This window comes from Vollenhovia emeryi, unplaced genomic scaffold (genome assembly GCF_000949405.1).
Source record: "Vollenhovia emeryi isolate VEMERY1.0 unplaced genomic scaffold, V.emery_V1.0 DF939131.1, whole genome shotgun sequence".
Taxonomy (NCBI): Eukaryota; Metazoa; Arthropoda; class Insecta; order Hymenoptera; family Formicidae; genus Vollenhovia; species Vollenhovia emeryi.
The window spans coordinates 924,602-938,144 of NW_011967235.1; the positions used below are offsets into that span (position 1 = coordinate 924,602).

General features: G+C 40.2%; 1 protein-coding gene and 1 pseudogene across 1 annotated transcript in view; both read left to right on the top strand.

Annotated features, from left to right (window-relative positions):
• The window catches only part of LOC105568138, a 48,730-nt gene extending 36,923 nt beyond the window's left edge, over nt 1-11,807 (top strand). The window contains exons 2-4 of the mRNA XM_012023555.1: nt 7,027-7,442; nt 9,969-10,138; nt 10,534-11,807. Of these exons, the coding sequence (XP_011878945.1) occupies nt 7,371-7,442; nt 9,969-10,138; nt 10,534-10,663 (372 nt within the window). The 5' untranslated portion in view covers nt 7,027-7,370 and the 3' untranslated portion in view covers nt 10,664-11,807. The remainder of the gene's footprint in view (nt 1-7,026; nt 7,443-9,968; nt 10,139-10,533) is intronic.
• On the top strand, nt 1,082-4,300 carry LOC105568217 (annotated as a pseudogene).
• Nucleotides 11,808-13,543: the final 1,736 nt, after the last annotated feature.

The window sequence follows — 13,543 nt, forward strand, 5'->3', positions numbered from 1 at the left end:
ATATTCTGTAATATACATCAGTTGCACTTCATGAATCATATTTTTTATGTCTACTGATATTTAAGTATTTGTTACAATTTTATTGTACTTGCATAATTTTATTAGCTCAGTAATTACAACAAGATCAGAATTGCACGTGTCAACGAACACAATTGAATTACTTATGCTCTGTATTCGTGTTACATTAAAGTCAAAATATATTCTCAGCTCTAGACATAACACGTTTTTAAAATATCGAATGCATACGGCTCATTTTTTTTCTCTTCTTCTTGTTGTACAACGGACAGCCCCTGTAGCTCTTTCATAATAGGTATGCCTGTGTATTTGTGCGCGAAATGCACACCTACATACATATCGGCAAAGTACCCATTACCAGTATTCGAGCGGTATTAATCTGCTCGGGCTAATTGCATGTCGATTACAGTGATCGTAACGAGTGCCGATAAATACTGGAATCAAAGTGAAAAATTTCCGCTTGAAACCGTTTTAGGCCATGCGTGCAATACTGAGTGCTCGATGAAGGCTCTGTTTTGATCGATATAAAATATCGTCGGGCCATTTGGGCGATATTATTCTACTTTATGACACACGAGTTTCCTCGTCAATTTGCGAAATAAATTACAGGAATTATACAGGCATTATTGGTTCTTTATATAAATGTACTCTTCTCCAGCATGTTATTATTGATATTCTCACGACTATAAAAATGCACCACCGATATTTCTTTTATGCTTATTTTCATTATTATGCATTTATGTTATGTAGTTTGCTTGAAAATTTGATAAATATGTCGACGTTTGGTTCTCTCGTTCAAGTTAATTTATATTTATTAGTTAATTAGTTTAATGTAACAAATAATAACTAAGCGTTTATAAGCTCCGCACTATATTTTTACATTATTACTTATATCATTAACTAATACCTCATTAATTCTGTGCATAACGATATAGAAAATAGTCTGTTACAATTACGAGATAAGTTAAAAATGATTGGACAATCGATCCCTTTTGCCTTTCATCGCTCGAATTTTGCAAAAAAGGGCCGCGGGCATGTCGAGCATCGCTTGTCCCGGGGAACGAGAATGGTTGAGGATGGAGGGCAACACAATGGCATTACTAATGATTTTACTTCGAGCGACCCTCAGGGAAGTCATATCGATACGATAGGATACTGCGATACGCGAACAGAAACGCCGGATAAACCAGGAACCGCCAAGCCCTCCGCTTCCGTTTTTACTGACGGCAAAGAACGAAAGAAGAGGAGAGAGGGGGAGGGGGAGAGAGAGAGAGAGAGAGAGAGCGCTGAGACGAGTTCAGGGGTTACGTCTACTTGATCGACCCCACCGACTGTCGATGATTTCGTTTACTTCGAAATGGAAAAGAGCGAGTAAAGCTTCGATGACGATATACCCTACAATTCAATTTCGGTTCGGTTTCAAAACATGGGAATCTTTGACTAACTTGAGTATACGTCAATTTTTTGGTCTTTCGCTTTTATAGTTATAATTATATTTTTTAATCGTAATCATGCTATATAAGAACAAATCTGTATTAAAAAAATTAAACCTCTGTGTATTTTTTTAACATCAACTTCGTGTGCAAATTATTAACCATTTAAATTATCTATAATCCTTGCGCTTTCAAATAATATTCATTTTATTCTACTAATTATATCGTAAGCACAGAAATTCTGGGCTGAGAGAATCAGACGGTCGCAAAAACTTGGCGTGCAAAAATTTGGTGAAAAAGAAAGGAACGGCTCTATTCGGCAACATCGTTTTAGGGGCTGTAACGCTCCCGCGAGGCTGCACGAGGCGCCTTACCCTCTCGGTACAACTAAATGTCTATGTTCCTTCTATTATTCCACCCCTCGTCGCGCCACACACTTCGAAACTCACTCCGCCATTCCTACACCGGAAAATCCCTCGCGGCGTTCACTCAATCATACGCTATTTGTGTCGCGACGACCACGTAGCACACAATCAGCGCAAGAAAAAGGTGTCCGTCGAGCAAGAAAACTCACCCTGCGTGGTCTTGGCGTCATTCAAGCTCGCATCTCTTCCCCTTCCTTCTCCGTAATCGCAGTTTTGCGCCACCATGACCACGGATCGATCACAGTTTCATTTTGCTGGAAATATCAGTTAGAGCCATTTCAACGTATTTATTAGCTCTACAGGTTGCAGTGGTTAGAATATGCATTCTGATGTGTATCAAAGTGCAATATGAATCTCTCCGTTCTTTTGAGAGTGCAAGCGCTTATGAATACCGAATTCACGTTGTGGAATACTATGCAGTGCGCATTAGAATACTCTACAATTACAGCATCATACATGGATGCGTAAGATCGTCAAGATATTCCCGCTGGTAATTTGGTTCCTTGATTAACAATCATCATCTTTGATGCCTACTTATTATAGTGGGATGGCAATTTCCTGCACCATAAAAAATATTATTTATTTTTGCCGTAATCCAACGCGCTGGCGCGTAGGAAGCGGAACGCGTTTTACTGGCTTAAATCTCGTTGAGTCACTACCGTTAAGTACGATTAATTATTTTAAGCTTTCCACTTGGCGAGCATCGCTCAGAAGGAGGATCCATTATCTGCTTTCCACAATCTGCGTGAATCTTGCATGTCATTTGCATTTCACATTTTTTTTTTCGTATACCCTGATTCATTCTCCCTGTGCGTAGCCTGGATTGCAATTATAATCAATTTCGTACCGCTCTCGACGCATTACGCGTTGATGCTAAATACGTGGTGTACAATAACGTAACAGTCACTTGAAGATCTCCGATTAAAGAGTGAAAATAATCTTGACAGTTTTCATATTTTTATGTAAAGTATGTAACAGAATTTTAATAGAACATAAATAAAAAGAATGAAAGGATAAATAATAAATATAAAATTCTTAAGTAGAATTTTAAAAAGTGTCGTCGCTAATTTTCCTGCACTTTTCTTTGTACTCGAACAAAATCAACAATAATAAGATTTTAATTTACTGCGTAAAAAGAATGAAAATAAGTTAAGAAAAACCATTACGCAGGGTTGTACGTTATGCGATAAACGCAGGACATTTATCGTTAGCGCAACTCTATGCTTTCTCTTGTTCTCCCACGGAGCATCATCCAGGAACTCCCCGTAACGAACAATGTCTCTGTTTTCCGCTTCTCCCCCGCCGCGGAAACCATTTTTATTCGTCGCAGTATGCGCTTCATAATCTTTGTCGACTCCTCGAATGTCAGACTTCTTCTTGCCCTGCCCGCACATCCTCTTCCCTCGCTGCCCATTCCCGCAACCCTCCTAGCCGAATGTTGCCTCGCTTTCTTGCGAGAGTTTCTCCTCAGGATAGAGATCGCTTTTGTGCTTCCATCGACTCGGGCTGACAGGTGGAAATGGACGATTAAACGATCGACAAACCCGCCAAGAATTGTCTGGAAGCGTTGGTCAGTACTACCGCAAAAAGCAGTCGCATTCAAAACGAGGTGTTTTTTGTAACTCGCCATTTATGTCTGGAAGCTAAAAGAATGGCGCAAGAGAAAGAGAGCGATGCTTGAAGTAAACGTTGCAAAATATACGTCTCCTTCTTGTACAGCAAGCATGTGTAATTTTTTTTGAGGTTTCAAAAAAAGAGATTTTTATACTTGCTGATGATACATCAATTTTTTAACAAGGTATATTGACGATCATCTAAAACAATTTCCTTGTTCTTCTTTGATTAAATGGTGAAAGTGTTAATTTTGTAGATTGCATGTATGAATTGTTTGTATATGTTTATAGAAAATAAGAGTTACACGAAAGAAAAATGCAACGATGAAAAAAATAACTTTAGTTTTTTCCATAACGAATTCCTTTCATAATGTGTCTTGTATAATTACGCATCCCCATACATTGGTCCCATTATGTTTCTTACATTGCCATATTCTGAGTATGTATCTTTCTTATCCTGAGAAGCTCGTGCAATATCCTCGAATACGCACGCATCGAGGCAGGGAGGGGAAGAAAGCGAGAGGGCGATGAAAGGAAAAAGGAGGGTTGAGACCGAAAAGAGAGCAAAGAGGTTTAGGCTAAAAGAGGAGGACGATTATTTATGGGACGGTCGGATGGTGGCGTGTCCGTGCCATGCATAGACAGTACCTCATTCCGATCGGCAAACGAATGGCTCATTTTCCGTCCGCAAATGTACGGAAATGCCGCTCGAGAACGGCATTTCTTAATATTCGCCGGTATCGGGAGATAACCGGGGTAAGCCGTTCCCATAGAAACGCAATGTCGCTATGCTCTCAGAGATCTGACCTGTGGCTATGTGGTCACGTTTTATTGGTATGCGACATGCTGCATAATATGCTAATTTGCTTTCTCTTTCTTTTTTCTTAACTTAACATCTTAGAAATGGCGACGATCAAAATTATTCTTAACACAAAAAGAAAATACGATATCACAAGCTATAAAAACATTGTACTTCTCGCTTTTCGAAATGTGAAATGTTATCGATTATTTCTATATTTAATATATGGTATATTTTTATATGTATATAACACATTGTCGGTAAGACATGAGAATAGGCAAACTTTACGATACGGACTGCAGCATTCCATCTTAATACATGAATATTTTTCGTACCACCTCACGTTAAATTATAAGAGCCAAATTTTGTGGTCAATCGCGACGTTGAAAGCGCGAAAGCCATGTCGTCGTTGGAATGGAGGAGGCCGGGTTCTTCCTCCGGCGGAATCGCCGTGAAAAAAAGAGGAAAAAGGGGGCAGGACGGTGGCAGAACGGATGCAGCTTTTCAGAAGAGCTTTTACGAGTCGCATATGTGACCGCCATCTCCTTTATCCCCCGCTTTATATTCCTGGCACCGTGTTACATCCCTCCTACCCTCCGGCCACCAGCTTCTCCTCGTACAACCATCACCTCGATCCCCACGAACCGGCCGCTCTCTTACGGGGGCAAGGGGTGTCGGCAAGAACACCGACACATCACCTCCAACCATAGTCGACCCTTGAAAGCTTCGTGAGGAATTCTTTTTTCATATTCACTAGGGAGTGATAGTCTGACGTAACCTAACAAATTTCCAACCCCCGGATCTACGAGAGATACACCCTCCGTCTCGCACGCCCGAACGCGCATTTAAATCCTCGCCGTGCTCGAGCGAGAACCGATCCGTTCTCGTGCTGCTTCCCGCCATCCGTCCAGTCCTTCCACCCCCATCCGCCATTCCACCTCCCCCCCCCCCCCGGCTACTCCACGAAAAGCATGGTCGACCGCCACGACCGCCCAGGGACCGATTCTTTCCACGCACAATTTACAGTTTCACATTTTATTCCCATCGCGCGTTCGACAGCGGGGGGTTGTGGGGCGGGCGGCTCCACTCGGATAAACTCGTTTCTCCCTCCCGGTCGCCAATCATCTTTCCTGCCGAGTCTCTGCGGTTTCTTGTGGAGAACGGAGGTCCACCCGGAAATCCGTACAATTGTTATTTATGATATCGAAATTATTCCAAGACAACTGTGTCTCTTCGGTGGACCTCGAGATCACAAATAATGCAAATAATTGAAAAGTCCAAAAGTTATCTACCTGTCACCGTTTTAAGTAATCAATTAAATATAAAAGCTAAACAGTTATTTCCAAAATATCCGTTTTCTTAATTTTTAATTAAGACACGTTAATTAGCTCAAACCCACGTGTATTCTATATAATAATTAAATATTGACACGTATTAACCTGTTTTTATACCAACAGGCCATTACTTAACGACTGTTTTATTATACCTGCATGAGGGCTCAATTGAGCGTAACAAAATATTTTTTCGTAATTGAATAATCAATGGTTAATCAAATGTTAATCAAAACTAAGATAATTATCGCGGCTAGACCATTTATCATGGTAAACTGAGCGAGTGCTGCGTAATTATTCACGCAGTCATTTGAATAATTGCTAGACAAATTAATGAAAGATAAAAGACTAACGCATATTAAGTGTGTCCGGTCAGAAGTGTCTGTGAGAAGTAATTAAATCAAAGATAAGCTCATGATGCATTCACATACTGGAAATGTGAAAGGTTTATTAATTTCTGTTAAGCTGATTTTAGTTGTACGCTTATTTTAAAAAAATATTAACACACAATTAAAAAAATATTTTAATATATTTTTAATTTCTTCTTTAAACTCAGAAATTCTCCTGTTTAACTTTTATAAAAAGAACATTTACTATATTGTTAATACAACGTTCGTTCAATGTGAAATTTAAACATAATATAATATGAAACTAAATAAAATTGTTATTTCCATATTATTTTTGCTGTTATACGCTGGTCATTATAAATTCTATCAAAACAGATCTATCATATAAATTGAAAATAGCACAGATTGATAAAAGTCATTCGAAAGTGACTGTTGTCTTGTATTTATTTGATTCGCCTAAGTCAGCGATTCCCAATCTACAAGATCGTAATTAATAGCTAGACACAATTATAAATTACGTGGTAATTTAATTCTTAACGGTCAATGACTTCGATCGAGAAGCAATTTCGGTTTTTATGTACGTTTGACTCGCTTTTTCGTAAATAATTGATTATCTGCTTTATGCACAACAATCATGCTATAAATTTAGTAAATGTATCGTTTGATGCCTACAATAATTCTTTTCCCAGACGTAATCTTCTTATATATTAACAAATTTTAAGGCAAAAATCCTTTAGATATTTATGATTTAAAATAAATAAAAATAAATCAACGCGAATAAAATAATTTCATATAATTATATGAATAAAAATAATAAAATAATTTCATACAATAATTCTTTTCCTAGACGCAATCTTCTTATATATTAACAAATTTTAAGGCAAAAATTCTTTAGATATTTATGATTTAAAATAAATAAAAATAAACAAACGCGAATAAAATAATTTCATATAATATTTATCAAAAATATATCGATATTAAAAAATCACTAGAATAGACTATTTTTATAGAATATAATTAATGGGCTTATGGATTAACGCGCAGCATTTGGTTTTACCCACAGCACGTGCGAACTATGAGAGCGACGGCGTGGAAGGACGCGACTGGTCGGCGAGACGATAAATTACAGAGAACGAAACGATGGCTGAATCACCGTGCTCTGCGAGGAGACATTAAAATGCCGCGCCGCAAAAATCGAACAAAGTGGGAGGCACCGTGGTGCATTTTGCGTCACGGTCACGCAAATCTGCCGTCGATTGGCACGAGTTACGGCGTCGCGAAACGGTTGGCCGCGGACACGTTCGGAAGTCAATGACGGATCGGCATAGGAAAGAAACGGAGCCATTAACTGGCCGGTGAACAGAAGAAACGACCTCGTGATCGCGCCGTGACGAGAATCCGTCGCCGATGTTGATCAATGCTGCAGTTCACGGGTTTAACGCGATCGACGGAGGTGCTCGAGTCACGAAAGTGCTCCCGGTAAGTATCGCTGTTACAAGCAAATTTAAACACCCGCGCCGCGGGTCCTTTTTCCAAACAATATACTCGAGTCTGCCTCTGATGCCTGTGCAGCGCATGACATTTCGATCGTCTCGATCACATCCGTCGACATTTGCGTAATTATAATTTTACGGCATGAATCAACACGCGGAAACACGCAACGCGAGCGCGGCTAGACGTATCGAAAGCATGTTTTCGAGACTATCAAGATCATCTGAGTATCTTAAACGGAAATATATATCGTGCTGCAATATAGCTGACGGTCAAGAGAAGTAAAATGTCTGTCATGCGCGTCAGTATCGTAATTAAAGCCAACATATTTGTTAGGAAGCGAGGAAGCGATTTTCTTTCGCGATTGATACGCTTCTATGCCTCCATAAATATATGTATAACTGTATATATTATCAACCCAGTACACGGAGAGACCGATATAGTTACCACATGTCTAATTAGGGTTTTGGCACAACCCCAATAAACAGTTATATTTGGAGCTATATCTGTGGTTGTCATACCCGCATTGGTATCATAAGTAGTAGAGACAACGATATGCGTTTTGTGCAGCAAACTTAGTGAACGTTGCAACACAAAACAATGTAGATGCCCCTACTATTTATACGGCAACATTTTTATTTTAGTTATTTTTTGCCTTAGCCGGTCTTTCCGTGTACGAAAGTATTAAAACTCTAGTCTATAATTCTCTCTCTTTCATCATAACAGATTTAGCAAAGAAATATTTCTCAACTGTAAATTACAACAGGACATTATCTCGGACGTATCATATCCGTTTTTCATTATTTATTTTGTGAAATAAATGATCATTTAACAACGCATCTCTCCATAACAAAGGCAACTATTATATATGACGACGAAGTAATATACGAATAATCGTACGCTTGACACTTCGGCTCAAGTGCAACTGTGCAGGCGTAACTCGACTACTGTCAGTATCGGGACAAAGTTACTCGTTTAATGAACCCTGCAATTAGCGCAGGTACAGAAACAGGTTTGACATAAGCACATGCTCAATAGCGGTTAACGAGCCGTCGCTCCTTTTCTTTGGAATCGGGGAAACGCATGCTCGACGGAATGTTGCACACGCCCGTTCGGATCTCGTTAATGCAGGAGCAATTTATGCCCGGTGCACGCTCCCCACTTGGTTGATTATATTTACGATTGCCACGTGTTATGCCTGATTCGCGATGCCTCCAGCGCGCGAGATGCGACGCGAGACGGTTGCGTCGGCCGGTACAGCGCGAGTGATGTTGCGCGCTCGGGCCAACCGCGAACGATCAGTTAATTCGCGCCGGTGTAACCTGCGATTAATCGGAACATATCGTAGCCGTGTAAGTTAAATGGAACGATGAGCACAGCGGGGGAATACGGCAACGTCCGCGGAAAACGCAATTCCCCGACTCCGCCAGGTTGCAGTTTACGGCGTTCAGTAACACGGCCACAAAGTATCATGCACGATAATTATTGAAATGATCATTATATTCATCATTATAGACATTTATCCAATTACCCGAGTCGAAATTTGGGTACTATTTTGATTTATACACTTTTACTGATAATTTACACCTACTTAGCTGATCTATACACCTACATAAATCAGCAATAACCTACTTTGATGACGTTATATTATTTTACACCTTCCTTGAATCTTTAATTCTAAAAATTTACTTTAGCTCCTACTTAAAAGGACCTACTTTAATGCTAAATTGGCAAAGGTAGAAAGTGCCGACACTATCAGTTTTAAAGTAGGAGTAAATTTTGTACTTGCAGTTCGACCTCTTTTACTGTCTTAGGTCCTACCATATAATAGAATTAAAGGTTCAACATATAGGGCCAAAATTTCGACTCTGGTATCTTTTTCAGTTTTACTATCAAAGTTTTGAGTTAAAAAAAATATATATTGTATCAAACGTAAAATTATATCGTACAAATGTACCTATTATCCACAAAGTATATTCCGTGAGAATGTCCTACATAATATTTTTACCTTTTAAAGATTAGAAATACAGCACTGGCTGGTAAGCTTCAGAGGCTTTCTTAACGATTTTTCCCGAGTTACTCGCTGTCTACATCCGATACTCCTGCAAACAATATTACATTAGCGACCTGGCCAAACACCTACTGACATTTCGGCGACGATGACGAGTTGACATGCGTTCCGGTTCTTGCTACTGTCCGCCCTAACATTTTCGTCGTCGTTTATCCATATTGTCCTAACTCGTCGTGTACTTTTCCCTGGCGCTATTGGTTGATTAGCGTCCGAAGGAAATTGTCTCGTGGTCTCGTCGATAATTGAAGTCAATGCGGCACGTCATGCTTCGCTCACGGCATCGCGAATAAACAGCTGATATTAATAAGATACGGAGGAAACTTAATACGGAAAACTTATTACGTTAAAAATTATCGTTCCTACTGCAAACAACTTTCGAAGCATGACAAAAATTGATTGCATAACGCGTGATTGCCATAATACACCTTTCGTATATATTTCAGAGTGGCCACAGTGATGACTCACGACAATATCTCCGACGACGTTATTATCAGAGAATGGACCTACGAATCGAATTAATTTTCTCAGACACGAAGCGGCTTGATCGCGACCGCGTGGGCGAAATTAGGTGTTCTCCATTAGAGCGGCCCGACCCGTTTACATTCACTGACCGGTAAGTAGCAATAAATATTTGTTGGGCGACTACCGAACGCAATTATTAGGTAACACATGGCCCGAGACGTGCCTCTGTCGCCTCGCTTAAGTGTCCACTAGCACGTTATATGGCCGCTACGGAAAGTTCGTTCCTGCATTATTGATTCATAGCCATCGGCGTTATCGATTGCGTTATATTCGATTGCTCGTCGAGCGAAAGGAACGAGATGCATTTTATACATATTCCGCGATTAACTAAATTTAATTCAATCATCTCCACTTTGCAACCCGCAGCCTCAAATCAGAATACAAAGAGAAAGCCTTAAGTCACACTGTGGTATAGTAGTTTATCTTGGCTTGTTTAATCTCATGTGACAGGTTATATAATTAAATAACATATTCTTTCTCTTGCAGGAAATACAAGACAGCGAGGCTGCGCTTTTCAATTGATACGATAAAGCTTCTTGTATCGTCGTTACATTTCCGCGAGGAATCGCACGCAACAAGAAGCCGGGTAGCCGCGGTGGTCGGCGGCCGTCATTGATCTCCTGTTAGAATCGGATCACTTCGATGTAACAAGATAAATAGTCAGCGGGACACCGTCGGTGGTCGAGGGTGCGGATCGCGGAGTCATGCTGACTGTGTATCAAGAGAATCGAGTATGCGCACGCTTGTCCGATCCGGGAGTACTTAACGTGTGCACCACGGAGGTTCCCTGGTCGCTCGACAGACCGCGGGATGGGACACTCTTCGAGTCACTTAGGCGAGATGAAGTCGTCGTCGGTCGGTCCTGCATAAGCTGAGAATTAAATATCACTGGTAAACCCTACCTCTTGGCGTAACAATATCGTTTCGCGCGGACGAAAAATAGCGAGCCAACTATAATCGATTTACGCTACAACGGCGAGAAAAGCGATAAACGATTGACTAAGAATCACCGAGGCAAGAACTATATCGGATTGCGCATCATCTAACCGCAAATCTCACGATCTAATGACAAATTCTCGCTTTAACGTTTCTCATGGCGCGGCTCACCGGCGGGGAACCCCCAGGCTCCCGAACAGCGCGAGCCCGATCGGCTTTTTATCCCGTGCCGGGGTTTTTGCACGATCATCGGGACTTTCGTCACGGCAACACCCGGGCACGTGACGCCGCGAACACGGTGTTACAGGTGTTTGCGCCCATCCACAGTCTCGACTACGATGACATCCTTTCGAATCGATTCGTCAGACTTTCCCTCTCCTGGATTTTTGTCTCTGCCACCCGCGAGTGTGAAATGGTAACGTTCCAGGAAAACGTCAACCGATCTCGCGCGAGACTATCGACCAACCGGCCGGCTCGTTCTATTTCAAGCCGCCATCGCTCGCTTCTTCGTCGCTCGCCGACGTTCCGCGTTTTTGTTAACGGTATCCTGCGGCCGGCCCGAAGACGTCCAATAACTTCGTTAAGTGTTTTTACCCAGGATGCAGAATCGGAGGTCTCCGGAAGTGGTCCGATGCAGAACATTTAAGCAGGTTTCTTTTTCCCCGCGAGCTCTCGGAAACACCGCTATTAGTGTTATCGCGGCTGCAATGTCGTTTCAATTGCCTAACGAGGGGTAAACCTCTGGCCAAAATTATGTGCACCAATGCCTACTAATGCCCAGTGGGCATTGCTTTATCTTATTTTATCTTTGCAATGCCCCAGCAAAGCTTAATGCCCCAAAAAATGCCCAGTAATGCCGCAAATCGGTACACAGTAAAAAAAAACGTGTATTCAAATGTTAACAATTTCTTGTGTTACCAAGACTTGATTCTTACTTCAATGTAAAATTAACATAAAACGTATATATTATTATTTTCGTAACACTTTTATGTGTTATATTTATGTTAACATAATAACTTGACGCTTTACGTGTGTTATTTAAAAATTGAATATTATTTTGAGTTCTTTTAACACAACTACATATTTCACAAAATCAATCAAAACATGTAATACCGACATTTCTTAAAAATTATTTGAACTATTCTGATTTGTAACCATTCGTACAGTTTACTTATCCTGGCTGTTTTTTTTACGTCATTTTTATTACATCACACTCACGGTTGAAAGAACACAAACATAAATGTGAAGTATAGTGTTGATTAATTAACATTTATAATTTGTGAAAAAGTAAGACGAGCGATAAATGTTATTTTAGCTTAGGGATATGTAAAAAATGTTAACATTAACATTTTATTTGTACTGTGTACACCACAATGCCCTCAGCGGTTTACCCCTCGTTGCCTAACATGTTTCTCGAGGTTTCTGTTAAGTAAATCGCGACAAAGAATAATGTATCCAAATTCGAGAAACATTCAAGTATAATAAACATATCTCGAACACAATAGAAATATATTAAAAGCGGCAGAAAATAGACGAAAGAAAGAAATGATTGATTCAAATAAAAACAATGCGATTAAATAGGAGCTTCCGGTATAATTGTACTATCCGGCTCGTTACAAACGCGGCCACGATTATAAGTGGTCCAGATAACAAAAAATATCTAGTAAAACAAGCGAAGTGTGATCGGTTACGTGCGAGAGGGCGGGCATAAACGATGAAAGGGGTGGCCCAGGGGTATTGGCGAGGAGCTCGTCTGCTCGGTGAACCGTGGATTAAGATAAACCCTTCATCGGTTTCTTGTCGAACGATTCCTCTCGTTCTTTTGTTGGCGCAACCTGCAGATAGCGCCGGCTTAAAGTACTTTCCGTCCCCGCGCGGAAATTATTTAACGCCGGTATATCTGTCCGGCTGCGGCGGCGGTGGCGAGCGGACGCACGCGAAAGATCCTCAACACGATAGAAAGTAATAGAAAGCGTGGAAGAGGAACAAACGCGAGAGGAGCAAGTTTGAGATTTGCATTACCGCGGCGAGGAAAAATTACCCACGCGTGAAAGCAATCGGCACGGAAAAGCGGAAAGTCTGCAATTTTTATTTGTAGAAATCGGATATCTCTTATGGCGCAATTTGTATGCTAGTAATTACTGAGTCAATGAATATGAAGCAATTTCAAATGACTAAACAAGGAAAATTAGATATCGAAAAATATAGGCATTCTTCCCATTCTAATATTAATTATCAAACAGGCTTTCCCTCTATAAAATGCCCAACGAGTTATAAAAGTTAGAAGTATTACTCATTATTTAAAATGGATAACAAATTTCCACCAAACGAAATCCCGTGAAAAAAAATGAATATGTTTCAAATAAGGAATTTAATAAAAGTTTTATAAATTCTTTATAAAAATTTAATAAAGAATCCATATAAAACTTTATATGTGCTGTTATAAACAGAGCAAAGGTCTTTCACCTTTTAATTTGTTTATATTAACAATTTATTAACTGTAATATGACTTTATTGAGCCTTATTAAGTCCAATTTATAGAATTTAATTAGGTTTTAAC